We start from the raw sequence: 25,508 nt of genomic DNA, 5'->3' as shown, positions 1-25,508 counted from the left end.
TACACTAAACGCACTTCTCAAGACAAAGGTCAATGACCCTCCCTTTAAGATATAGTATGGTATCTAGTATAGATAATATCTGCGGACAAAATGAAAGCAATCTGGTGCTTTGTCTACAGCCAATTCTGTCGGTGGTTAGGTGAATTGGTATACGTGTTTGATAGCAGATTATAATCACCTTGGTCTATGATTACATACAGTAGCCTTTTCAGGGTATATACTATATCACTGGGTGGAACTGTCAAGAGATTTTCTTTGCTCTCTCGTGAGGGCATGTTCCCGATAAGTCAGCAAATAAATATATATTTTCCGAAGAACAGATTGTTAATCCTATTGTGCATATATATTATAAGTGCTAAAAATAGGTCCAAAGAAAATAATGTGAAAAGCTATGTGCACTATTCATGCAGTTAAATTACTGTCGAGTGAGTTTTAAGAAATTATAATTAACACATGATTTGCTATTAATTCATCTAAATTAATCGCATATATGAATTTACAGTGAGAAGCATTTTTATTTATTTTTTATCTGTCACATTTGCAAAATGACGTAAATTGACAAAGTAAACAAGACTTGGCAGTGTGATGTTCACCACACATTAATGGCAAATAACAGGTACTTCAATGAAATCTATTTAATGTAGAGCACATTTTCTTTATTCCTGATTAATCCATAATAGTTTATTGTTGACTCAGACTTTATTTCAACCTTTATTTCACATCAATTTCCCGTAGTTCAGTTCACACCTTCATTAATGGTTATGCAAGTGGGAATACACAGAAACTGAATTCATAAACCTTTTATCATCTACAGTTTTTGGGATGTGGATCACTTCATTCAGGTATTCAACCTATGATTGATCTCATTATTAGTCTTCAGCAGCCTACACAGAGCCAGATGGGAGACTATGGCTTTCTCCCTCTCTCTCTGAAGGTATGCTGTGAGCATCTCTTTGTCACCCAGTGATTTGATGGCTCGCCAAGATATGAATGGTTGTGGTGTCCATGGTAACGGATGTCATGATGACACTGATTCAGGTTGTTTAGTCCGGGACAGTGATAGCAGTGTGTTTTTTCCCCTCTCTATCCTGACTGAACATTCAGAAAAACAGGAATAAGAGAAATGTGATGATCACATCAGAATTCCCACCCATTGTCATTAACAACATTTCAAGACTTTTCAAGCACCTATAATTATCATTGCCTCTCACAACCTACAAGTACACAAAATTGTGTACTTTTACTTCACAGTGGAGCCTAATTATTGAATACAAATTAAACAGCAACCTTTTCATTCCTTTTCTAATAGGTTAGTAAGGCTGGCAATTCAAGTGGAAATTGCACCACCCTGCAGAAATTCGTAAAACAAAAACATAATCAATGGAACAGCACAATAACATAATGCATTTAATTTCATTCAACATTAAAATTAATTTACTGAATTTCATGACTTTTCCAGGCCTGGGAAATTTAATTGTAAAATGCCATGACTTTTCCAAGATGTCCATGTGAACCCTGTCGCATACAGTGTCACAAACTCTTATGTCTTACAGACCACAAACATTTTTTGTTCAATTATGTTATTTTATTTCAAAAGTTTTGTGTGAGTAGAAAAGATAACTGTCCCTAAGCTTTGGTGATAACTCATACAGTACTGCCTCACAGCCCTCAGTGTGCATTTATTTTTTGATGTTTCATTAGTTTCCGAAAAGAGCTTCAGTATACAACCCACAATGAAAGTTTGAAAGAAAGGAGACAGAATATACTTTTCAACATAGTAAAAATTCATTTTTCAAACTTAAATTTTCATGTTAAATTGGTTATTTTGCAAGAGCAATGTGTTCTGTGTTGCATAGCATCATTTACAGATGTAACAGGCTACCAATAATTTTTTATCATCATACAACACACAAAAATTCCCCAACAATATAAAGGCACACTCTCATTTATTCTTGAAGGTGTGAAGTGCAAAGTGTTGAAAATATTGAGCAGAACAGAATAGCAACAACGAAACATACAGATACCAGATAGATTTTTGGGCCAAAATCTCCACCTCTCACAGACACACACCCACCCCAGCAGTCTCATTTACACGGCTCTGGGTGGAGGCCTTCTCACACATTACTTCTACAACTCATCCTTAATATTTCTCGATTGAGATTCCCATCCCTCCCCCGCTGTGTCCATAAGCCAGCGCTTGTAGACCTTCACAGGATCCATGTTCCAGTGTTTGTGGAAGGAGATATGTTCCTCTCTGGCAAGGAATTCCTTTGGATAGTCATCTGGACGTGCCTTTGGGGGAAAAAATTAAAGACAAATTTAGATCAATCTGAAATTCCATACCTGTGACTATATTTTTACGAAAGAGAAAGAAAGACAGACAGACAGACAGACAGACAGACAGACAGACAGATAGACAGACAGACAGATGCATACACATACAAACACACACCTCATTCAAAGACTTCCCTAAAAAGGTTTGGGGTCATGCACGCCAAAAATAATTTCAAGTCTCCTTTTATGTAATCCCATGGCAAAATGACAAAAGTAAATATAAACTAAATATAAGCCCTGGAAAGAGAGCACTGGGACAAGCTGTGAAGGAACCGGCATTTAAGATTTATAGTTAATAAGGATAAGCCATAGTCAATAATTCAATGTATCTTATACCTAGTTGTAATTGTTACTTTTATTTGGTTAGAATGTAATCATTTCTGGTTAGAGAAGAGTTTATCCTGAGAGATTGTATTGAAAGTGTCAGCAAATGGCTCAGAGACTTGTGTCTCCAAGACCTCATGAATACTGAGGGTGTCGCCCCTGGTTCTCAGAGAGCATTTAACAAGCAAGCCTTCAATGGATAATCAGATGAGTCTGAGGTGAAGCTATGAGTGGAACTTCCTTGGAATGGCCACCATTGTACACGATTAAACCTGAATCCTGACTGATCAAATCTGGGTCTCATAATATATGGTATAAAATTAAATACTATTGGAGGGCACTGTGGCGCGAGCCAATACGCCCCCCATTTACGGGCTACAATGCCCGCAGGGACACAGGTTCGATTCCGGCCTGCTGTCGTTTCCCGATCCTCTCCCCACCTCTTCACTCCTCCTCACTTCCTGTCCAAATACTTCACTGTCCTATCCAAATAAAGGCTAAAAATAATAATAATAATAATTAAATACTATTAGCTGCAAGTATTGGTGTGTATGCTCTGAGCTGAGTATCTCACTCAGGCCATGCGTCACTGGTATGTGGTGGAGATGGATGTTTTAATAAGCATGCCAACATCCGGCCCCTCAGTCACCTCACCTGGTGGAAGAGAAGACTGTGCGTGACAGGGATTCGGAGAGAGCTCAAGCACATCCCCAACACCATGTCATCAGGTGCGTCGTCACTGTAGCACCGGCAGCCACCGGAGAAGATCCTACGCACTGCTGTGCGGCTGAGAACCATCCTGTCAACAGAGTAATGTTGAATAAAAATAAATAAATAAAAACAGAACAAGCAGGCTGTATGCGTGGTAAACAGTTCAGTGGCACTGCAAGGGACAAATACTCTGCATGTCAATTTAAGCATGCAACGTGACAAAAAAAGACAAGCATTAACATAAAACTATTTTTTTTTTTTTTGCAATTAACTATAATGCAAAGTACTAAAAGTAAACTCCTTTTGTGTGTGTGTGTGTGTGTGTGTGTGTGTGTGTGTGTGTTTGTATTGTAAGTTTGTATGTATGTTCGTCGGTGTGTGTATGTTTGTGTTGTAAAGGTATGGTCCTTACCCCCCTCCACCTGTGATGTAACTGTAGCCATTCTGAATCAGACCGTAACCATAGCGCTCACCCAAGCACACTGCCTCTTTGGGGTTGTAGCAACTTAGAAGTCTCCTGAGTCTGGGCAGGCTGAGGACACAGAGACACGCCTTAGAGTCGAACATTTTGTCTCTTTATTAAGTACAATTACATTTATTAATGTAGACATTTGGCAGATACTTTTATCCAAAGAGTGACATACAAAATATATGGAAGACCAGAGGATAGCAGCAGTGGGTTGGGTATTATTATTATTAATAAATAAATTATTATAATAAATTAATAAATACTACTACTAATAATAATAATAATAATCAGGAAACTATTAGGTCTGGGAACGACTACATAAACCACTTACGCCGAGTTTGTGTGATGTGTGACAAAAGATATGATGCTTTAACTTGAAATCCTCTTTTGACTTGAAATCCTCTTTTGACTGGAGTTAGGACAGTGTTGTTTCAGACACACACAGTAGTGAAATTGCTTTATTTTTAGAATATAAGGGTCATTCCACCCCAAACGTACCAATTTAAGAAAATCTCCCCACTCGACCATCTCAGAGTTGGCTGAAAAAATTCAAGGTTGTTCATACACTTCTTAATAGGTATAGCCTCACATATTAGCTCTCTACTCCCAATAGTTTTGTCACAAAAAGATGTTTTAGCAACTATGTCATGTGCATTTTCAGACTCTTTTTTAGCAGCGTTTTCTGAAGAGCCATTTTCAAATTGCTATAACTAGACAAGTATTTAAGCTAGCTCCTTCAAACTTTCTAGGCTTAAAATCTGATACCATTCCTTGAAGAATATGGACTTCCAAAGGTGTGGCTTGGGTATATCATAGTATTCTGGGTGCTTGAATTTGTGTGCTGAAAAAATTCAAGGTTGTTCATACACTTCTTAATAGGTATAGCCCCACATATTAGCTCTCTACTCCCAATAGTTTTGTCTCAAAAAGATGTTTTAGCAACTATGTCATGTGCATTTTCAGACACTTTTTTAGCAGCGTTTTCTGAAGAGCCATTTTCAAATTGCTATAACTAGAAAAGTATTTAAGCTAGCTCCTTCAAACTTTCTAGGCTTAAAATCTGATACCATTATTTGAAGAATGGACTTCCAAAGGTGTGGCTTGGGTATATCATAGTATTCTGGGTGCTTGAATTTGAAGGCCTGTGGAACGCTCAATGTTAAACCTTGATATACAGACCTTCCTATGTGATGAATGGTCTGGAAGATATTAAAGCTTGAAAATGGATGAAAACCCATTTTGTGCAATTTTTAGAATGCTATAGCAAAAAATAGCTGGATTTTGTGTCAACTATGAGGTGGAAGAAAAGGTTTCAAAGGGCTTCCAGATCAGAGACATAACACCTGGCAAATATATAACCTGTGTTTATGATGGTCATTGGTGGGTTGGAAGTATCAGGGAGGCATCTCCCAAATCACAAATCTTCTCTCCTGGGCCAGAATAATCTTTTTTCTCGACCGCGAGGATGCATTCATTGTATAAGAACATCTTGCTGGACTTCAGATGCCTCCCTGATACTTCCAACCCACCAATGACCATCATAAACACAGGTTATATATTTGCCAGGTGTCACGTCATAGTCAGAGTTTTACATTTCTCTACCAGACAGCTTAATCATTTATCAAAACAAACTCATGCCACAGTTCAAAAGATCATGCCATCATCTAAATCAAGACCTAAAACATTCTTTTGTGGGTAACCATGAGTGCTGATTGTCACCTTATCAGCGTGTCATCATCCACAATCACTAGCCAGTGGCACTCTGGGACGCTGTTGCTAATGAAGCGTTTCAAGATGGCAAAAGTTTTACCACAATGCCCTGCAATATAAGGAAATGCATTCTCATATAACATGGAATAAGGTCATATGAAGGACAGATAAACACACCTGTCATTCCCTCTAGCCATCTAGGGTATGCAAGATGTTCTGCGGTTCAGGTCTGAACACCCCACGAAAACATAAAAAAAGCCTTCACAGCACAACATCAGCAACAATATCGCCAAAAGACACCAGTTAGCATGTTAGCAAGCTAATATCAGTGCCAACTATGAGTCATAATACCATCTTTAAACTGTTAAGATGTAGAGACAAAGAACATAGTAAAGTCAGAGATATATGCATTAACTCCAAGTACACTGTGATAAGATTCTTCAAGCTATTACTGGTACTTTCAGAGGTGACCTGTTGTTTCATGAATGACACTACCAAGGCAAGACAGAAAGACAGAGACACAATGGGAGAGAGAATGGAACAGAGAGAGAGAGAAAGAGAGAGAGAGAGAGAACAAGTGAGAGAAAGAGGGTAGATGGCACACAGCAGGAATACCATGGAAGGAGACAGACGAGCAAATATACTTCACCTGACATAGCACAGAGACAAAATTGAATGGGAAAGGTCAGAGATAGAATTACAGAGGTAAGATAAACAGAGCGAAATGTACTGAGGAAATAAGAAGAAAAGGAGAGTAGGAAAGCCAGAAAGCCTGAGAAATATGACACCTTTAATAGAAGGCACCCCAAGGAACCCATGTGGAAATGGATGATGGGATACAGAAACATAAAAAATACAAGGCCCCCTCAAAACACTTGAAAAGGTCATCAAACACAATACCCTAAGTGCTGGTTGAATCATTATAAGAGACACAACTAAATGAACCTGCAATCATGGCGACATGGTGCACAGGTATAAACATGTGTTCCATTTTTGTTTCAACGGTGAACACCTACACCAGTATAGCAAGCTGATTGGTCATCTACACCAGTGTAGCAAGCTGATTGGCCAAGATGTATGAGCAAATGTTTCTCCATCACTACGCTTTTAGGTCAGAAATATTGATTTTTTTGTGTGTGTTTTCAATTCATGAGGCCCCAACCAAATGAGATTTTCGATGGAACTGGGAGCTAAACCCTGTGTGTTTACACACCATTTACCGAGGCCACCTGGGCATGAGATGAACTCAATGCCGACTGGAGTAAAACAGGACTCTGGTATTTAACTTGAAATGAAACGGTTCTGCGGTAAACAAACCCTCTGCAGCCACACATATTAAAAAGATGGAGATAAGGGTCTTTACAAAGACTGAGGCAGGTGGAAAAGAACTATGATTAAGGAGAGAAACAAAGCACACCTCATTATACAGCGGAAACGATTAGACACACCATGGTTCAGTGCTCATATCATATCATATCATCTTATCACATAAAACACCACATAATATCTCCAGTAGACCAATCAACAGTGAAACTTATTTTAGTTCAGCTACACTGGAAGAAGGCTGTTTTAAAAAGATTTTCTTTACTCCTGTGTCCTACCCTTTGTCATCGAAAGCTATCTATGATGCCAAATTACAGAAATCAACTTGGTTGATGCTTTACTCAATTCAACTACAGGAGGCACACAGGAAAATATGTCTATTTCTCTTCTTCATTCAGTAACATCAGGCCATCAGGACTGTGTGTGGCCCTGTAGCAACTAGGAGCTGATTCACTGATGCCAACTGAGCCAGCTATTATCTTCTGCTGAGAAAGGACTGAGAAGAAGTGAACTGACATCCTGCATCCTAATAAATCAAAAGGATCCCTACAGAGATGCACCTGCATCTGTTTACCTCAAAGAGCATTGTACAGTTAGTCTGTCGCGAAGGGAGAGCGTGGTCACCCCACCTGGACTCGAACCCGGGTCTACAGGGTGCCAAACATGCACTCTGACCGCAACACCAAAGAGCCAGGCTTGATGGCATGGCAGTCAGAGCACATACTCATCTGTAGTGACGATCACTCACATCGTCACATAGTCTTTTAACCGTTCTCTTTTTTCGGTGTCTGACATAGCACCCCACTTAGTGCCTGTAGTTGATTAACGAAAGGAGGAGCTCTCCTTTGAGTGCCCACTTCAGCACCACCGTAGGCCAATTGACTGCAGGCACAGGTGTATATCGCTTATCCAAGTTGTCAGACCACATTTACAAGCCTGTCAGTGTCTAAATCAAGTGGTTTGCTTTGATGTGCATGCTTGCTCCATTGGATTCCATTGTATAACCATTTTTCGGTTGCCAGTTCTAGCATTCTAACTCAATACTGAATCGATTTCTATTGTTTGTGTCCCTAGTAAAACATTTTACCCAAAAAGATCTAAAAATAGGACCGTGTTAGAAAAATCCCCAAATGTTCCTTTAAATGACGATGAATAGAAGTATTTCAGAAAACAAATAAATGTACTTGTAAGTATGACCCCATACCTCGTTCAGTGTTGGGAATCCCCAGGTCAATAGTAGGTATAGAGGGGTCTGTTGTATCGCTGTAGTACTCCAGATAAGCTGCATCTCTGGCCCAGGTCTGTTTCACCACAGGGACTGAGAAAGAGAGGAAAGAAGGAAAGAGACAGTCAGAGAGAGAGATAGAAAGAGAGATATTAAATTAAACCAAAGGACACGTTTATTCTATTCTCTGATTTGTTTACGTATTTCAAGAGCATGAGCTGAAACTCATTATCCGGCCTCTCCGGTAATGTTAGCAAAAGGAATGTTAGTTGCTTGTGAGGGTAGACATATAAACACTATCCCTGTAAAAACCCAAACATAAAAAATGAAATAATTTAAGTCATTATGTAAATCACTGTCATGGCCGGGCAGTTTGTTAGCTTGTTTTCCACATCATTCCAAAAAACATCTGTCCCATTTAGCAGTATGGACTGCTTCATTCATCTCAGGCTTTTGGCTTCAACAGAGAGCAGAGACAAAAAACAACACCAAAGAGTTTAGGCTTTTAGAAGAAATCTCCCACATGCAGTGGTGGAATGTAACGAAGTATACTTCGTTACTTTACTTAAGTAAATTTTTACGTATCTGTACTTTACTTAAGTAAAAATAATAGTGCATACTTTTTACTTTTACTCCATTACATTTTTTAGCTATTATCTATACTTTTACTCCGCTACATTTCTACAATATGTGCTGTTACTCGTTACATTTTATGAACATAGTTTCGCCAAAATGTTGCCTACACAAAACTATGGATTGCGTTGCTGTTTTGGAAGTTTAAACCAATCAGGTGGCTCTATCAACTCCAATGATATCAGAGTGCGCGTTTGGCAGCAGCACTAGCGGTAGCTTTGCCTGTTATAGTTTAACATTCAGCTTGACTACTGCCTATTCAACATGGATCCAGAGTCGGCCTGAACTGAGCCCTCTGATATGAGCCACCCTTGGCCCTATTTAAAAGATATGTTCGAGTTCAAAGGCCCCAAGAATGACTCCTGGAGGTTTCAATGCGTTTCCTGTCTCCCTCAAAAAAAGGAGTTGCTAGCCTTCAATAATTCGCCCTCAAATTTAAAGTAGCATATCGAGGTAAGCAGAGGGATTGCTATGCTAAGTTAATGTCCCTGACTTTTGAATATTGATATATGTATTTAATTCGTTTACTGACATGATATTATAATGTTATCTAGCGAAATGCATGTTGACATACAGCAATAGCATAAAAAAAACATGATTGGACCTTCATTATATATTTAACGTAGTGGTAAAATAAAGCTGGTAGGTTAGCTATGTCAAGCTAGCGTGCCTTGTTCTGTCCAGTTTTACAATCACATTTGTTTTTCATGTTCCATGTTTCCCTTTTTTACACGTTTACAATTAAATAAAAGATTTAAAGATATCACATGGTGTCTTTATTGGTTTGGCTTAATGGTATTAACTTTGCAAATAATCCCTGGTAGATAACTTGTCATCCGCAGAATTGTAAGATATAGTTTGAACAGTATTACAGATGGTAGGCACAATAAGTACACCAACCTTTCCAATTAACAAATGTTGTTGCTTATAATTATCACTAGTAGTGAAATCTGTAGAGGCATTTATTACCAGTAGCTATTTCTTTATCAAAATGGCACAGCCTAGACATTGAGAGACAACCCATTGCGTGAGTACTTTTACTTTTAATACTTAAAGTAATTTTAAAAGTAAATACTTTTTACTTTTACTTAAGTAGGATTGTTGATGTAGTACTTTTACTTTTACTTTTACTTTTATCTTCCTGGGTACTTGTACTTTTACTTAAGTACTAAACGTCAGTACTTCCTCCACCACTGCCCACATGGTCCCATTTACTTACAATTTTTTACAGTAATTTATATGAGCCCTGTGGACAAATGAACAAATGTTAGAAGTAATGGATGGAAAAAGGGTGACAGTGTTTGATGAGTCCGTGTCAGCCCAGATAAAAGCAGGCAACACAGTCGCATTACTATGCTCTACTCTAAACATACCTATTTGGGAATCTAAGTCAGGATATGTGCTGGGAAGGACCACAAAAACAGTGCAAACTGTAGGAATCTAAGTTTCTCTGTTATGAGTAACCTTTCCTCCAGCACCTGTCTCTCGGCGTGTATGTTGTTGGATACCAGTGTTATAATGCTGCCAACTGAACCACAATTACTCCCTCTCCATCCTAAATGGCAGGTGCAGATGGGAATGGCAAATCAACCCAACTGCCCGACAGCCATCGTGGACAGATGGTGCACCAGTAAACCCTGATCACACGGAGCACGGGGTCTGGGCCAAACAGCTACATCAGTGGGCACAAGTCTTGTTTTTTTGTCGTACAACTTCACTTACCTCTGTCGGCATGGAATTTCGTACAGGTTTTCACGGCAACAAAAACCTCCTCCTGTTTCACTGGCTCTCCCTAAAGTTAGAGATAACAACAAAGGGAATCCATCAACAAAAGAAAACTCACGGCGAAAGAAAGCAGGTGAGAACAGAAGCTACCTGAGAAGCCAAGGAATGCAAGAGTATTCTAGGTGAAGTACTTCCATCTACCTCATCTTGCACGCATCAGAGAGCAGCAATACAACATTAAAATGAATATCTAAATGCGCAGGCTTCCTGCTTATCACAATGAGGAATTCAATCAATGCATAGTGAAGCTTAGAAGTGATAGTGAGTGGTTTCATTTATCTACCCTATTTCAGGCCCAAGGCACAGGAGATGCGGTTTAGATAAGACCATCCTGAAGAAAATAAAAACGACAGGAAAAATAGCAGCACTAGCATAACCAGAGATATCGTGAAGAGAATTTGGCAGGATGTCCTTAGAAAAAAGTGAGCCAGCAAAAAGAAGTAAAAACACTAAATCCAACGACTCCTACCTTCCTTGAACATTAATTATACGGTTATGTGTCAGCAATAAGCATCTCACATATTTGATGTGAATATTTGAAGACTGAAAATGTGTAATGATCCTCGGAAAAACAAGAGAACAGGTGTCTGGGTGTGTTCACAGTTAAGGGACTGAGGCAGTCAAGGTCATTGGGGGGCTTAATTAACCCCCTGCCCCCCAAAAACACAGAGTTTATACAGGACTCTCCTCAGTGATGGCATGACCAAATACCAGCACAAGCATAACCAGAAAGAGTGCACAGGGATCACGGATGGCATTGTCCTTTGAAAAGAGCAAGCAACCATAAATGGATAAAGAAAGTGACTCCAATGAGTCTCACTTTCCTTGCACATGAACCACCTCAACATAATCTATAAATGTTGGCAAAAAGCATCCTGCAAACTTGATGGTATTGCAGAGCAAAATTGGAGAGGTAGAAAACAGGTGTTTGCATATGTTCAGAGATGGGAAGAATGCAATCAAGCTCATTGGGGGAATAAACTTAACTAACTGTGCCAAAGTTTTGATGGCAAATCACATGACTTATTGAGATATTAAAGAAACAGGCACCACCCCCCACCACCCCCCCCTTCCCAAACAAACGCACACATCTGATTACCTGCAGTTTCACATGAGTGGTATGCAAGAGGCGAGAGGTGACATCTAAACTTCATAACTAAAGCAGAGCCAGAGTGTGAGATCTATGACGACAAACACTTTTTGTGCCAGATCCGACATTTTTTTCCAAAGATTTTTGATGGAGAAGAATCTGGACTCAGTCCCTCCACCACCCCCAAGCACACACACTCTCCCATTCTGTCATTTTTATCCTCTCCCCTGACCCGCCGGAACAGCACCCTTTCTATGCTCCGGGAACTCCTAATTTACAAATTAAGCACTGTATGACCATATATGAAGTAGACAAACTTGATGCTGCTGACTTTCAGGTTTAAGATACAAATACACTTTAAAGGTCTATATGCAGTATGAAAAAACAGAACAATTGTGAACCCTATTTATACAAGCACATATTACAATGGTCTAACAGCAGTGCTACTAACACATCAAATATAAACATCCATACACACATACCACGTCTTCTATATCAGGTGGATAGCAAAAATACATACGCAGGTAGGCAGATTGGTGACAACAGTGGCGCAGTGATCACTGACTCCTGAGTCCAATTCTTCAGCACAGAACTCTGGGACTGGGGTAAGGGAGGGACCTCTTCCCTCATGCCAAACATAAAGGGCAATCTAGAGGAGTTAAGGAAATAATCACTTTAGAGCAGAACCAAAACAAGCAAATGTCAGACTCTGGCGGAGGGACACAGCTGAAGGCCTCTGAATAACGAACACTGGCAGAGAGAACAGACCCGTGACTCATTGACATTGTTGTTAAGCCCATCTGCACCCCTGCAGTGCTACAGCCTCTGGGACCGTCCACACCTGAAATTGTGTGGATAAAAGGCAAGCAGTTTGTCTCCTGAGAGGGCTTTCATCTTCACCACCATCCTGCTGCTGATGTTCACCATGCTCTTCTATCTGCTCCATTTTTTGCTGTGTCCCATAGAGGTTTATGCTAAATTATGAGGCCAATTTTTGTGAACTAGAATAACAATGTTAATACTACATGATAGAGCACATATCTCCATGTATTTCTTATACAGTAGTGGTCGCTCTTCCCACCAATCAACTGTTCATCAATGTCCAATGATTTTTCGATTGTGCCATTTGGCCAATAGAAATATCTACTGTGCCATTTGATCATTTGTATTTGAGTTGGTTAAAGCTTTGGCGTCGTGCCATAGCCTTAGGTGGCAGGATGCAGTGGTTTATTAAAGGAAAGACAACCCACCAACTCATATTGTTTAGACAGCTCAGACCTAAATGACCTAGCCTCAGCTTGTAATTGCAGTGGTCCGCCAGTTCAGACCACATCATTATATTTGCTGTAACAAAACTCAGTGATTCATTTCAATAATTTATTTGTATGTGATGGGTTTGAAAGAGATGGGTCATTTCTTCCAAAAATGGAATAACCTTCCGGCTTTACTAATACCTCTAAAAATCACTTCTTCACCTTAAAATCACTTCTTCCCTGTACAAGGTGCAGTAACAAACAGTGATCCCATGTAGGACATATTTTGGGCCCAAACCCACATTACAGTTAGAATGAATCCCAAACCATTGAAAAGATGCTATGGGGCAAGCGTGGGCTAATTGTCAGTGGCATGTTTTGTTTAAGATGCCTTTTGCCAAGAGTGCTAAGGAAGGATCCAGTATAGACCAAGGTTGCCATATTTTTCAGAATACAATTCAAATATGGATGAGTGTTTGGAGTACAAACAATACCAGCCGAAGCACAAACCTAAGAAACTTTTTTTGGATCGCCACGTAGATGAAAGCAAGTACTATATGGATAACCGGTTCTCAGGTCTCAGGGTGATTTGGATTGATGTGATATTTCCATAACTGCTGTTGTGTAACCACACAGTTCGTACCGATCATCTCAAAATGAAATGTCAAAGGTTCGGCCGAATAACCAGTTGATAAATACATTTCATTATCAAAATCTGGGAAAACGAATTACATTTCATGGTGGTTTAGAAAACGGGATTTTAATCAAGAGTGGACAGTTTCACAGCCTCTGGCCCAAGATCACTTGTAATGCACACCCACCTCATGTTTTAGGTCGATGGTGAAGTCTGACTTAGGGGACTCACTGTTCACTCGCTCCGCCAACCTGAGAAGAGAAGAGTAGGTGGTAGGTGGCAAAAGCACTCCAGCAACAAAGAGGAGGACGGGAGACCAAAACAGCAGACACAGAATTCACCTGTTCTCTAATCATACAGCCATTTACGAAAGCTTTTTCGCTAACCTGTTAAGCAATGGACAGCTCACCGCCCAACCAGCTGTAAAGTCAGGGTACTTAAAATTGGAGGGATCGTCGAAGAAAATATAGTGGTGTATAATAGTTGACACATCATCGTGGAGAGGACTACCAAGAAACCATTCCTAAACATGAAATGTCAGAAAAAAGGGTATGGTTAGTCAGTATTTGGTCATCATGGCCATATATACAATTCCAGGTGCTGGTAACAAATTATACCCTTCCTAACATTGCTCTTGAAGCAACATGTTGATTGGCTGGAATTGTTTACGGCTCGGTCTGAGCAGTATGTACGAACACCACACACACCCAGAACAGACAGCTAGAGGACAAATTTGCTGAATTTGACAAACGGTGTATTGGATTAGAATTGCAGACGAACCTTTAATCTGGTGGTGGTTCCAGGTACTTCTATAGCTTGGTATATATATATATATATCTGTTGTCTTTCATAGTAGTAAGAAAATATATTTTCTGATTTTGTAGTTAGTTGCATATGACAGCTGCCCACAGTTGCACATCAGGTGGATGCCAAGTCATTTGGCTCTCTGTAGACAGATTCATGCATTTGTGCATCGCCAGTGTCTCTGTTCAAAAAACACATATCCTACATTCAATTTACACTCTTCCTAAATAGCAAGTCCTGCTGATGGAGATATCGGTCTTGCCTTTGGCTCTGTACACCTTGTGAGGCACAGTGTGACCTGTGGCAAATCATATGGAAGACCACCCCACTCCACTGAAAAAAATGACATCCTGAGTGGGAGAACATTTTGTACGTGCTAAGGGAAGACACTCTTCCGAACTGATACCTACCTCTCTCCTAGTATGACCATCACACTGAATCCCTCTGCTCTGCTTCAGATGCTGTGGAGCAGCAGGCCTCTTACAGGCACAGATTGAAAAGGTATCAGAAACTAATGCCGTGCAGATGTGGCATGCCTGGCTAGTAAACATAGTGTGCTTTGCACTTTGCACATAGTGAAATTAAATGAAATAAAATGAAATAAAAAAATGAGGCAGGAGAAAGGGAAATGCTGAGAGATCTGCTCAAGGAAGAAATATTTATATTGTCGTTTCAGTTTCCATTAGAAATATAAAGTAACATACATCTACTACTACTACATAGCTGACTATCTGTGGTGAGTTTGCAATTCTGAAAGTTTTTTTGCTAGCCTAGTATGAATAACTACCCAACAAATATGAATATCTGAATGTATCTTGAATTGTGTTACATTACATTGAATTAAATTAACATTACATTTGTGATGCTGTTCAGTTTAGCTAGCTATCCTGATGGCATACGGCTTTTTGTGTTTCGAAAGCAAAACTTGGTCAAGGACTCAGGACCCCTTCCTGAGGTTGTGCAAAAAAAGCCATTTGACCACAGGGGGACTCTGCAATACAGCATACCATATTGGCCGGCGAAGCCACCAATCATAACGTGAGCTCAAATCTTGGCTAATCTTTGGTGAATTAACATAAAACTTGTCGTTAGTGCTTACGGCAATGCCCTTGACATAGTAACATCATGGTATGATGGTAACTATGCCTTGCTGGGATGCTCGCCCCTTCATTGTCGCCTGCGGCTATATTTAAAATAGTTTGTGTTAGCTAGTTCACTGGGGAAAATATTTTGTCAGCAAGTTTGCCAACTAGAATACAGTGTGGCTATTTTGGTTGTTTGCTGATGACAACCCAAAAGAACAGAGATATACAAATACAATTTCATAACTGACTTGTGCTGTAGTCAATTACATGAAATATAAGTAGAATTAACCATCTTTGAAAACTATATTAGTATTGCTTACTTTGGCTTGCTGGTTCAGTGTTTATATAGCTAAATCTAATCACTGAAATGAGAAAGTTATCTCTAACCTGCACAGCTTGCGACATGATAAAACAAACCATTTCAATCCATAAATAATTTCTCAGCCCGGTTTAATTTAACAACAAGCTTCCTATTTGCGAGCAATCTTACAGTGGTAATGTTAGTTAGCTCCCCAATGCTTGAAAGGCAGCCAGTACTTCCTGCTTCCAGCTGACGATTACGCCTTCTTGTTTGTGTAGATAACTTAAAGTAGCCATCTTACATTTGTTCTTAGTACTACTACTATTACTACTCTAGAATTTTGCCAAAAAAAAATGTGCAGTCCTGCGGTTAATACTCGGGTGCGGCCTATAAATAGGAATGCGTTTTTTCGTCTCGAAGTTAGTAACACGCACAGAAAATCTGCCTGGTAAAGCGTGAGTGGGTCTCTCTCTCTCTCTCTCTCTCTCTCTCTCATATGATTCCCATTAATGTATCATCAAAAACAACATGGGATAGATAACAAGATCTTTCACACTTTCAACGTAACAGGTGTTGTGTATTCCCACCTGACTGTTTTGAACGGAATCCTAGCTATCTCTAGCTTAGGGAACCATCTTCACAGTTAACCTGGCTATATCTACCTTAGGGAACCATCTTCACAGTTGGTAGTTGCTAGTGTGTGTTATATGAACTCATGTTAACATGAAGGAAATATGAACTTGTGTTGATATGAACCTCCACAAGCACCCAGAGGGTTTCTACCTATTGTAGCTAGCTTTTTAACTATCCTATGATAGCTATCTCTAGCTTAGGGAACCATTTAATGTTTAATAAACTGCGGTTAATACACCGTTGCGGTCAACAAACGGGTTTTGTTTTGTAATAGTTTTGTTTTGTAATTTGTCCACCACAAACAAACCAGACATGTAAACAAGAATATGCCTTTAAAGTGAGCATACCTCACCTTACCAGCATCAAAACGGCTGAGGACTTTTAGAAGCCTTGGAATTTTCACCACTGTCACTTCCTCCATAAAAAAGATCCAAAAGCAGCGTCTCCCAAAAGTAGCAGAAAGGCTGAAGGGGGAAATGTACACAGTACAAATACTGAGTCAAAGGAATGATTTGAACTATGAAAACATACAAACTAAATCTTGTGCTTGGACAGTTCCAAGGACATGACCTGTGTGGACTACTTACTGTCTATTATTGATCATATGACCTGTGTGGACTGCTTACAGTCTATTATTGCTCGTATGACCTGTGTGGACTACTTAGTCAATTATTGATGGTATGGTCAGCAAACAAGGCTACGACTTTGTTCTTGTATGATAAACTGGTCATTCTGCATTTCTGTGTTCTACTGCTGGACAAGCAGACTACAGACAGGCCTGTATTTTTACATTTCATAATGTGACTAACATCTCTATAGTTTAATCCAAATTAGTTCTGAAGCAACAGTGAAGTGAGGCAAGGATTATGAAGGTCGTCACCGTTTTGACATTCCTTTCAAGAATAGTTTCACATGACGCATGAAACCAAAGTACTTACAGGGGCAGGACTGGCAGAATGCTCCAGTTCCCATCATAGTCAGAGAGCTCGTGAAGCAACAACACAACAGGAGGATCCTGCCAATCAAAACGAAACAAAAAAACAACAACAACAGATTACATGGCACCTCAAAGACATATGTACAAGCTGTGGTTTTCACCCATCCATTCTCACTGACAACATTTCAAAACTTTTCCGTGAGTTTTCAAAAACCTTTAATGAAAATTCCGTACAATAACATAATCAGTTCCATTAGACTTAGAACTGTATTACTTATCCAGGCCTGGAAAATTTAATTTGAAAATTCCATTTCTTTTCCAGGATTTCCATGACTGTGGGAACCCTGTTTTTAAATGAGGGTTGGATATAAGAAGCTGTGTGAGGGAGGAAATGCGTATGTTGTCAAGAGTAAGTTGCCTTGTTAGTTGTATTCATTTTGCTCCCCTTGAGGCAGCAGTGAGTTTCATACAACACCTGTCAGTCATACTGATGGAGCAAGCACCCCTATTACTATACTACTATGGTTTGTGTAATGCATGATATCTTTACAAGAAGCTGCTCTTCATTCCACAAAACCCAAATCACTTCTGAAGTAAGTGTGAATTTTGTAATTAAATAGCAAAAAATGTATATTGGAATTTATCAAAGCACTAATTCTGACAATACCCCTATAGCCATTCAACCAATAAACTGTGTTGCCATTAGATGCTAAACTAGTGGTAAACAGACTAAAAACAATAGAATTCAATGACCAATATTACACAAAACAATGAAGCTATGTATAAACTGGATGCACAACTAATGCAGCATAAAAAATACTCATGACCACTAATTAGTTAAAGACAGATATCCACATAATATTGTTTTTGGTAGCCACCATCAAAAACACTATACTCCTAATAACATCAGTAATAAGACTGAGCAACACAGTGCTTTGTGTTCCATCTACACACACTTCTACCTCTTTATCACACAACCATTAACAGAAAAGGTCTTGCACCCTCACTGGAAATGATTACACTAAACAAATACATCCAGCCCATAAGGGCCTCTTCAAAATGTTAACACAAAAAACAATATTGGCTTGATGGAATTAGGTGCATTATCCAGTACAACATGAATCTGCAGTGATCCCAATGGACAGATAGAAAACACTGAACATTTTCATTTGAAGCAGAGTGGATATGACGTCTTTGGACCCAATCGCTTAATACAGTTCCATTTAATCATTTAAGTCTTCAAAACCTCTTAATTTTGTCACAGTTTTAGTCATCATAGTTTTTCAACATCAAGTTCAAAATGTGCATGAAACTATCCCGTATCAACCTACAGTAAAAAAACACACGATTTAACATGTTTTAAAATACAAATGGATAGCCTCTTATACTGTTTCATGTCAATGTTAATCTTTGTAGGGAGACAGAAACAGAATTTTGTCCTCTCAGATTTGTCTTTTGTTTCCAGTCAGTAGTACATCGTTTCACGGTTGACAGTGCAAACAAGAGAGAAAGCAAAATTAACAAATCCTGGAACAACACCAACGAGGTGTATGTGTTTAGAAGGTAAGTAGGCCTACGGCAAAGAGAAAATCACACTACACTGTCTCTTGACGCAAAAACCAGACGACACCTGGTGAGCAGCCCCGTCTTTGGAGCAGCAGGTCGTGTTGTCAGGCCACCAAAGGGGATTCACACAGACGCACACCCACACACACACACACACAAACACACACACACCCACACACCCACACACCCACACTGCCTCTGTCAGAGAAAATTGGTCATGCAGGATAAGAAAAGCAGAACATCCTAGATGTACGAGGAGGAAGGGCATAATCTTTTGCTTGTTTTGTCAATACAGGAGTAGTGGAGGGTAACCATGCCATGCACTGTTCACCCTGTTCCTGCTCTGTGACTCTGTGCTATGATCACCTCAAATGTCAGACATCGCAGGATTAGGACTGACGCACCTCTTTTGTACTGCACTGTCAATTAGGGTGTTTACGTAATCACCTTGTAGATACATTTTCTTCACCTCAGCTTTAAGGTTTTAACTTCACCTTTAAATTAAATTGTATGTTATCTGAACTCTTGTTATACATTTGTCGGCTGCCATGTTTAGTCTGGACAACTGATCGTTGATGGGGAGACTACTGAGCAGCGTTAAAATGGACAGGGCTACTGCCACCCTCTGGTAATATGGTTGCAGTCAAATAGAGAGCAACAGAATTCAGCAAATCAATGAAAAAACTGATTGTCACTGCGTTGTTTGTCCACAACTAAAAAAAAAAAACACAACAAAATTAGGGGTGTGTTCAAAAGTGGACACTCATTCATTCATCCAATCACTGCCATGATCAGGGTGGAATGCGAACTGATTTTTCATGTACAGCCAATACAGATTGATCCCATTTCTTAAAAATATAAATACTATCATAGATACTATTTCTACCATTTATCCTGTACTAAAAATAAGAACAAATGTTACAGTGGGATAACACCATGTCTGCTGACCCTTCTGTTGGTGACCCCTGTTTCACAAAATCATCTTTGATTAATAGACATTATCAAAATTATGATCACCTGGTATCCACACATCATGTCAATTGCAATTTGATTATTCTACTGTGAACTCCTTAAAAAAATACTCTGGTAGTGACCAGATGATACGACACATGATGCACGCCCCATCAGGGTCAGAGCTGAAGTACCTGGTGGAGGCTGGCAGCCTGATGGAGAAGGTCCTGGCGTTGCTGCTCTGCCCAGTGGGCGTGGTGTGCGTTCTTCTGACTCTGGATGACAAACACGACCTGGTCCAACTCTAGAGGGAGGTTGTGGGACCAAAAGAGACGATTAATCACCGCCCCCTTATCCATTGTTGATACACTACATTGGGGAGACACAGGGTAAACAGAACAGCAAAGGAGGGTAGAAAACAAAACATGGAAAGAGATTTAAAAAAGGGGTACAGGGAGAGGTGGGAGAAATATCAAATTCTTTTGGAGATTAAGAGCTCAGGTTCAGTGGAAAAGTTTGGGGTTTTGTTCTGCCAATGCACCAACAAAAACATTATCTGGAATAACCTTTTAAAGATTGTCATGAGTTTTCCATTGTGATTGTTTTTGATCAATATTTAATAAGATAAATTCCACAGTGTTTTCTAAAAATAGTTGTTGCACGTTTTGCCAATATCTATGCCAACAACGTTTAACAAAATAGTGCTAATGCTTGCTTGCCTTGAATCTACTAGATCATGCCGAGCTAAGGCCAGGTCTTATTTACAAAAGGTGTGAAGTCATAATGTTTATACGTGCAAACAAGTAAAACAAATTCTAAAAGGTTCCTAAAACACCAACACATCTCCAGCTTCAGATCTCATATTTTATTTATACACATGATCAGAGTAAAGGCAAGAAGTACAGAGCCAAAATGTGTCCATTTGCGATGATTGGGACACATTATTAGCCATATCTGTAAATCGTAGACAAGAAAACTAGAGAGAAATAGTCATTGTGTGGTTTTAACCTTTGAATTAAAAAATGTGGTAAATATGAGGAAAATATGTATGTTCACCTGTTTGTAATGACTATTTCACATAGAGATGTAAAATGAGGGCATCTTCGTGAAAAACTGATTATTGCTGCTAATTTATTGTGAGGCACTATGCTATGCAAGGAACATTTAGAATACTAGGTTAGCCACGTCATGCTTAACACAGGCTGAAGTTACTTACAATTACTTATTACTTAAACAATTGAGACTGTAACATTAACTGTAACATTGTTGAATTGGGAAATATTGTAAAAAGCAGTGGAATGCTAGTACTCCCTCACCTGTCTGCCTGTCCAATGTGCGCTCTTCCACCTGATAATGGAATGGACAAGAAAATGACACTGCAGGTCATAAAAAACACTTGCCCCAAACAGTAAATGTGATTATTGTGATAACAAATAACAAACATGCATACATCTATGGTATATAAGCTTTGTTGTCCGTAATGAAGAAAAAATCAATTGGCTTTTACAAAATTTCAATAATGCTCAGTCAACAGTCTGATCATAACTCAAGTCTTAGTTTTATAAAGGCCCATAGCAAAACATAACGAGTAAAGTAAGGCTGGATTTGTCCCTCCCCAAACATCTCATTTGTAGAGAGGGGGAAACTCTCGAAGTAAGTGGATAACAAAAAAACACCTGGCACTGCTTTTAAACATATGCTATTCTATTCAACTGCTGGCTGATTCCAAATAATTTAAAAACATTGCCAGAAACCACAGATCGTCTAAACTTCAGACAACTTTCAGACTGATGAATCCCTATTCAATTAAAGTTTATTTTAATTGCCCTCACCTGTTTTGTGCCTTCTCTTTCACTACTGCCAGTGCAGCAGAGTAGGCCTGTAAAAGACATGAAAGACAAACTCATCTGTCATTCCTGGGTCAAGAAGAATTTGAAATGATGGCTTGAAGGTTAGGGACAAAACAATGCAGATAACCAAATATCATTGAAAGACCTCATTGATAGTGTTCTGCATTATTTACAATTGAAATAACTGCCTTGTGTTATTACATTAAGAACAAATTAATTAAAAACCTCAAACTGTAACTTTTGTGAAGTTTCTGATTTTGGTGCCAAATTGCAAATGGTTGTTGCGCCCATGAAAAGCTAATCATTAAAAATATGTTGGCACTGTTACAGTGTCAGCTCCACACGAACGATTAAGGGCTCTAAAAATGCTTCACTGGGAAAAAAAAAATCCCTCAATATTTCTGAAGTGCTTAAGCATGTGAGCCTTATTATCCTTTTGTCTGACTGAATAGTGCACAGCAAAGTTCAACAATCACACTGTAGGTCAGGGGTACTCAATAGGCGGACCCCGGTCCGGATCCGGACCCAGACGCAATCAAATGTGGACCGAAGCCAAAATCAAAATTTTAATTTAAATCATGATCCAAGCGAGTTTTCATTGTTGCGTGATTTCGTGCTATATATTTTTTTCCTATTCGATGTGGTTTCTATCTTCCGTGTCCAATCCAGAGGTCCAATCAGGAGCTGTAATAACAACATCACTATGACAACTCACTCACTCAATGTTGGCCGCGAGCTCTGTGGGTCACGCAGGTTGTGTGTGTCAATGGCAACAACGCGGGCAGATAGATTTGTGAACGGTATCTGTTTATCAGCGAACGTACATTTTGGCGTGCTCTAAACCCGACAAAAAACGTTGATTCCAAAAATTGCGAATTTAAGAGAGTGGACTGACAAGTAGCCTATGCATTTGTGCTGCCTGTGGGGAGCACAACACCGATGTGTTTAATCTGCAACGAGACGGTTGCCCTTGTCAAAAGTGGTAACGTGAAACGTAACTATGAAACAAAGCATGCACACTTCGAACAAAATTACCCCCAGAACTCTGAGGTATAAGGGCCAGAAAAATAAACCAACTGCAATCCTCATACTAAGCAACATGCAATGCAATAGTTAGATCAGCCACACAACAAGAGCGTGCATGCATACCTCAACATACTGTTGTGAGTCTGCCTTATCAACCATGAATATGGTGCAAAACAAATACAGGAGCACACTCACTAATGAACACTTACATCAGTGCCTCCGCCTGGCCCTCACATCTTTAATGCCCAAGTTTAACGCACAAAAAGGTGTCACCTTTCACACAAATAAGGCCAGACCACATCACCTTTTGTGCATAGTTCAAACTTTTTAGTTGGAGTTATGTTTTTGGATTTTGACCGTCACTGTTCCGGACCCTGACCTGAATGGAAATTTGGCGAGTGGACCTTTTGGGTTTCTAATTGAGTACCCCTGCTGTAGGTCATTTAAGAAAGAAGTTGAAACGACAACCCGGCCCCAGCTCAGTGGCCCAGAATGCAATGCAACCAATACATTACAGACATATAATACATAAATGGCACTCTGAGAAATGTGGAGAAATGTCATTGAAGTATTTCAACAGCAGACATGACCCCCCATTCTAAGTCATTCTGCTGACATTCCCATGTCTCTCCCCAATGGTGCAGATACATCATACATACAGGAAAGGGTGGATCATTAAGTGTTTCAGGGGTGGGGTTTTCCCCTAATGATTTAGTGATGCAGCTTCCTTAAACAGTCTTTTGTATGGTTTATTTAATCATAATACAGCCGAGACTAACCGTACACTAACAGTAAGAAAAGTGGTCTGCAAAAACATATACATTTGGACACGGAGCAAGAAATATACAATTTACATCAAGTGAGTAACTGATTTAAAAATCAATGCAAACAGTGTTCATCGCAATGGCATTTATTGTACACCTGCACATTATTTTGCAAGTAAACAAAATGCTTTAACTTTAACTAGGATATTGAGTTTATGCCGTGTTAACAGGCTGCATAAATAAATGGGCAAAATAGCATCTCAACTTTTGGCTTGTCTCGACAACCTGCACCTCAGTAAAGGTCTACACTACATTGGCTATACTTAGTAGGACAGTAGGGCAGCAGGGTAAGCTACAGTCACAATCTTTCCCTGGAAACCATCACAGAATGATTAGGTTTGTCCTGGGTGTGTGCGAATTGTGTTATTTTCCTCTGCAGTTTGTCGAGTGGAAGCTGTTGTGTCTTACGATATTAGCCTACAGGCATCTGGTAACTTACAAGAACCACAAGTTTAAATTAGTTTTAACCAGTTAAAACATACTAACGATGACGTAGTGCTAACAATAAGCAACTCAAGGCTGTTTGTTTTTCCTCGACTTTCTAAATAGTGGTATCAGAATATGTCAGGTCTGAGTCATTAAGAACCAACACAACATAGACTACTTAAACTAAGCTAAAGATTCTGCAAATGATCCCTCTAAGGAATGGAACAACAGACAGTTAGGCTGTATTGCACTGTATTGTAAACAATAGCCAACAGCACAGCTAGATCCTGTTGTCAAGAAAGGGGAGCGGAAATGTCCACATTCAGAATTGTTTGCTAATGAAGTTCCTCTAAGCTACTTCTCCCCTGATTTTCAGTCTTGCAGCATGCGTAGCCTACCTCTACCAGTTTGGAAGAACCAGATATCTAAATTGTATCTTTGTTACCCACAGCTTCCTGGAACTATATCGGCATGACGTAATTAAGACTTGGCGATGCAACCTATAACGTTACCACAGTCTCACTTACCGAGCAAGAGGAGAAAGCAGCACCATATATTTGTAAACCATGTGCAACAGCAGTCAGATGTCATAACGTAATGTGGAGTGATGGTTTTTTCAGAGTTTGCACTGCCACTCGATATCCTGGAAAGATGTTTTAATGAACGCCAGAAAGAAGGTGGATTTGACCGATGAATTTCTCTACTGCTGTTTTAGATTGCGCACTCTAGTGGCCGACATTTCAACGGTACAAAATGGGCCAGCCCAATAGCTCTCATTGCTCTACAGGCCTTTGTGAGCCAGAGATTTGACGGGTCACTGGGTCGTCAAAATAATATACTTGTAATACAATGTAATAGGATACATTTTTTTAAAAGTATCTCGACTCGGCAGTACTGTCTGGTTCGATAAGCTACCCTTAAATATTTCCATCCACCTAGCAGACTATTTTCTGCTAGAGCCAGAAAGTAGCATAGTTTTTGCAGCCGTGTCTCATACCTCTATAATGCAGTATTTGACTAATTGATCAATTTCTTTATCTCCTCTGCTTCTTTCTTTTTTTTAAATGTAGGCTATTTGCCTATTCCTGCCAAGTGTCCTGTAAGGCTGTTCGACTATTTCTTTCCATCATTATTCTCTCTTTTGTATATATTATTATCCATAGCTAAGTATACCTTCTTTAAGAGATACTTTCGTGAGGTCGGTCTGGACCACTCTTAGCTATACCTTAACACAGCTTTCCGATAAAATAAACGTTTTAGACCCTAAAAATGTTGTGCTCGAATCTGGACGTATGACTGTGGTTTAAGACCAATATTTGCCATTATATTTGTGCTTCATTAAATAAAAGAAAAAATATTGTTATTAATTAATGAGCCTAATTTCTATCCCCTTGCGAATATAAATCTATCGGTAATCGAGCCTATACAGCCATCCATATTTGGGAACTTTTTTATTTTTGACTTGGCATAGAATATTCTTGTTGATGTTTTTTCTAATAATGATCAGCTTCAATCTGAGTCATGCATGAGTCATTTTGATCAATTCATCAATGCTAGCCTTATAATAGTGAACAGAAGACAGTTCGGTCTATAGACATATATACATGTATATAT

The 25,508-nt window shown here is 39.4% G+C and overlaps 1 protein-coding gene across 1 annotated transcript; it reads right to left on the bottom strand.

Annotated features, from left to right (window-relative positions):
• Positions 1-1,895: 1,895 nt before the first annotated feature.
• Positions 1,896-24,626, bottom strand: LOC105901045 (beta-1,3-glucosyltransferase-like). The gene is made up of 15 exons (XM_012828437.3): positions 24,422-24,626; positions 21,601-21,647; positions 21,085-21,115; positions 19,963-20,072; positions 17,253-17,329; positions 16,667-16,778; positions 13,878-14,014; positions 13,679-13,742; positions 12,125-12,253; positions 10,452-10,521; positions 8,076-8,189; positions 5,558-5,657; positions 3,782-3,901; positions 3,313-3,457; positions 1,896-2,292 (listed from the first exon to the last, which is right to left on the bottom strand). The coding sequence occupies exons 1-15, from the start codon at positions 24,483-24,485 to the stop codon at positions 2,128-2,130; spliced, it is 1,485 nt and encodes a 494-aa protein (XP_012683891.1). The 5' UTR covers positions 24,486-24,626; the 3' UTR covers positions 1,896-2,127.
• Positions 24,627-25,508: the final 882 nt, after the last annotated feature.

Source organism: Clupea harengus, chromosome 8, assembly GCF_900700415.2.
Source record: "Clupea harengus chromosome 8, Ch_v2.0.2, whole genome shotgun sequence".
NCBI lineage: Eukaryota > Metazoa > Chordata > Actinopteri > Clupeiformes > Clupeidae > Clupea > Clupea harengus.
This window is presented reverse-complemented; position numbering and strand designations above follow the sequence as displayed.

Coding starts and splice junctions, on each gene's coding strand:
- LOC105901045 (XM_012828437.3), bottom strand. CDS start 24,485: ATGACATCTGACTGCTGTTGCACATGGTTTACAAATATATGGTGCTGC. Junction 3,902..5,557: donor GATGATGACACGCTGATAAG/GTGACAATCAGC, acceptor CTGTGTCCTCAG/CCTGCCCAGACTCAGGAGAC. Junction 2,293..3,312: donor ACAGTCTTCTCTTCCACCAG/GTGAGGTGACTG, acceptor TTTCCCCCAAAG/GCACGTCCAGATGACTATCC.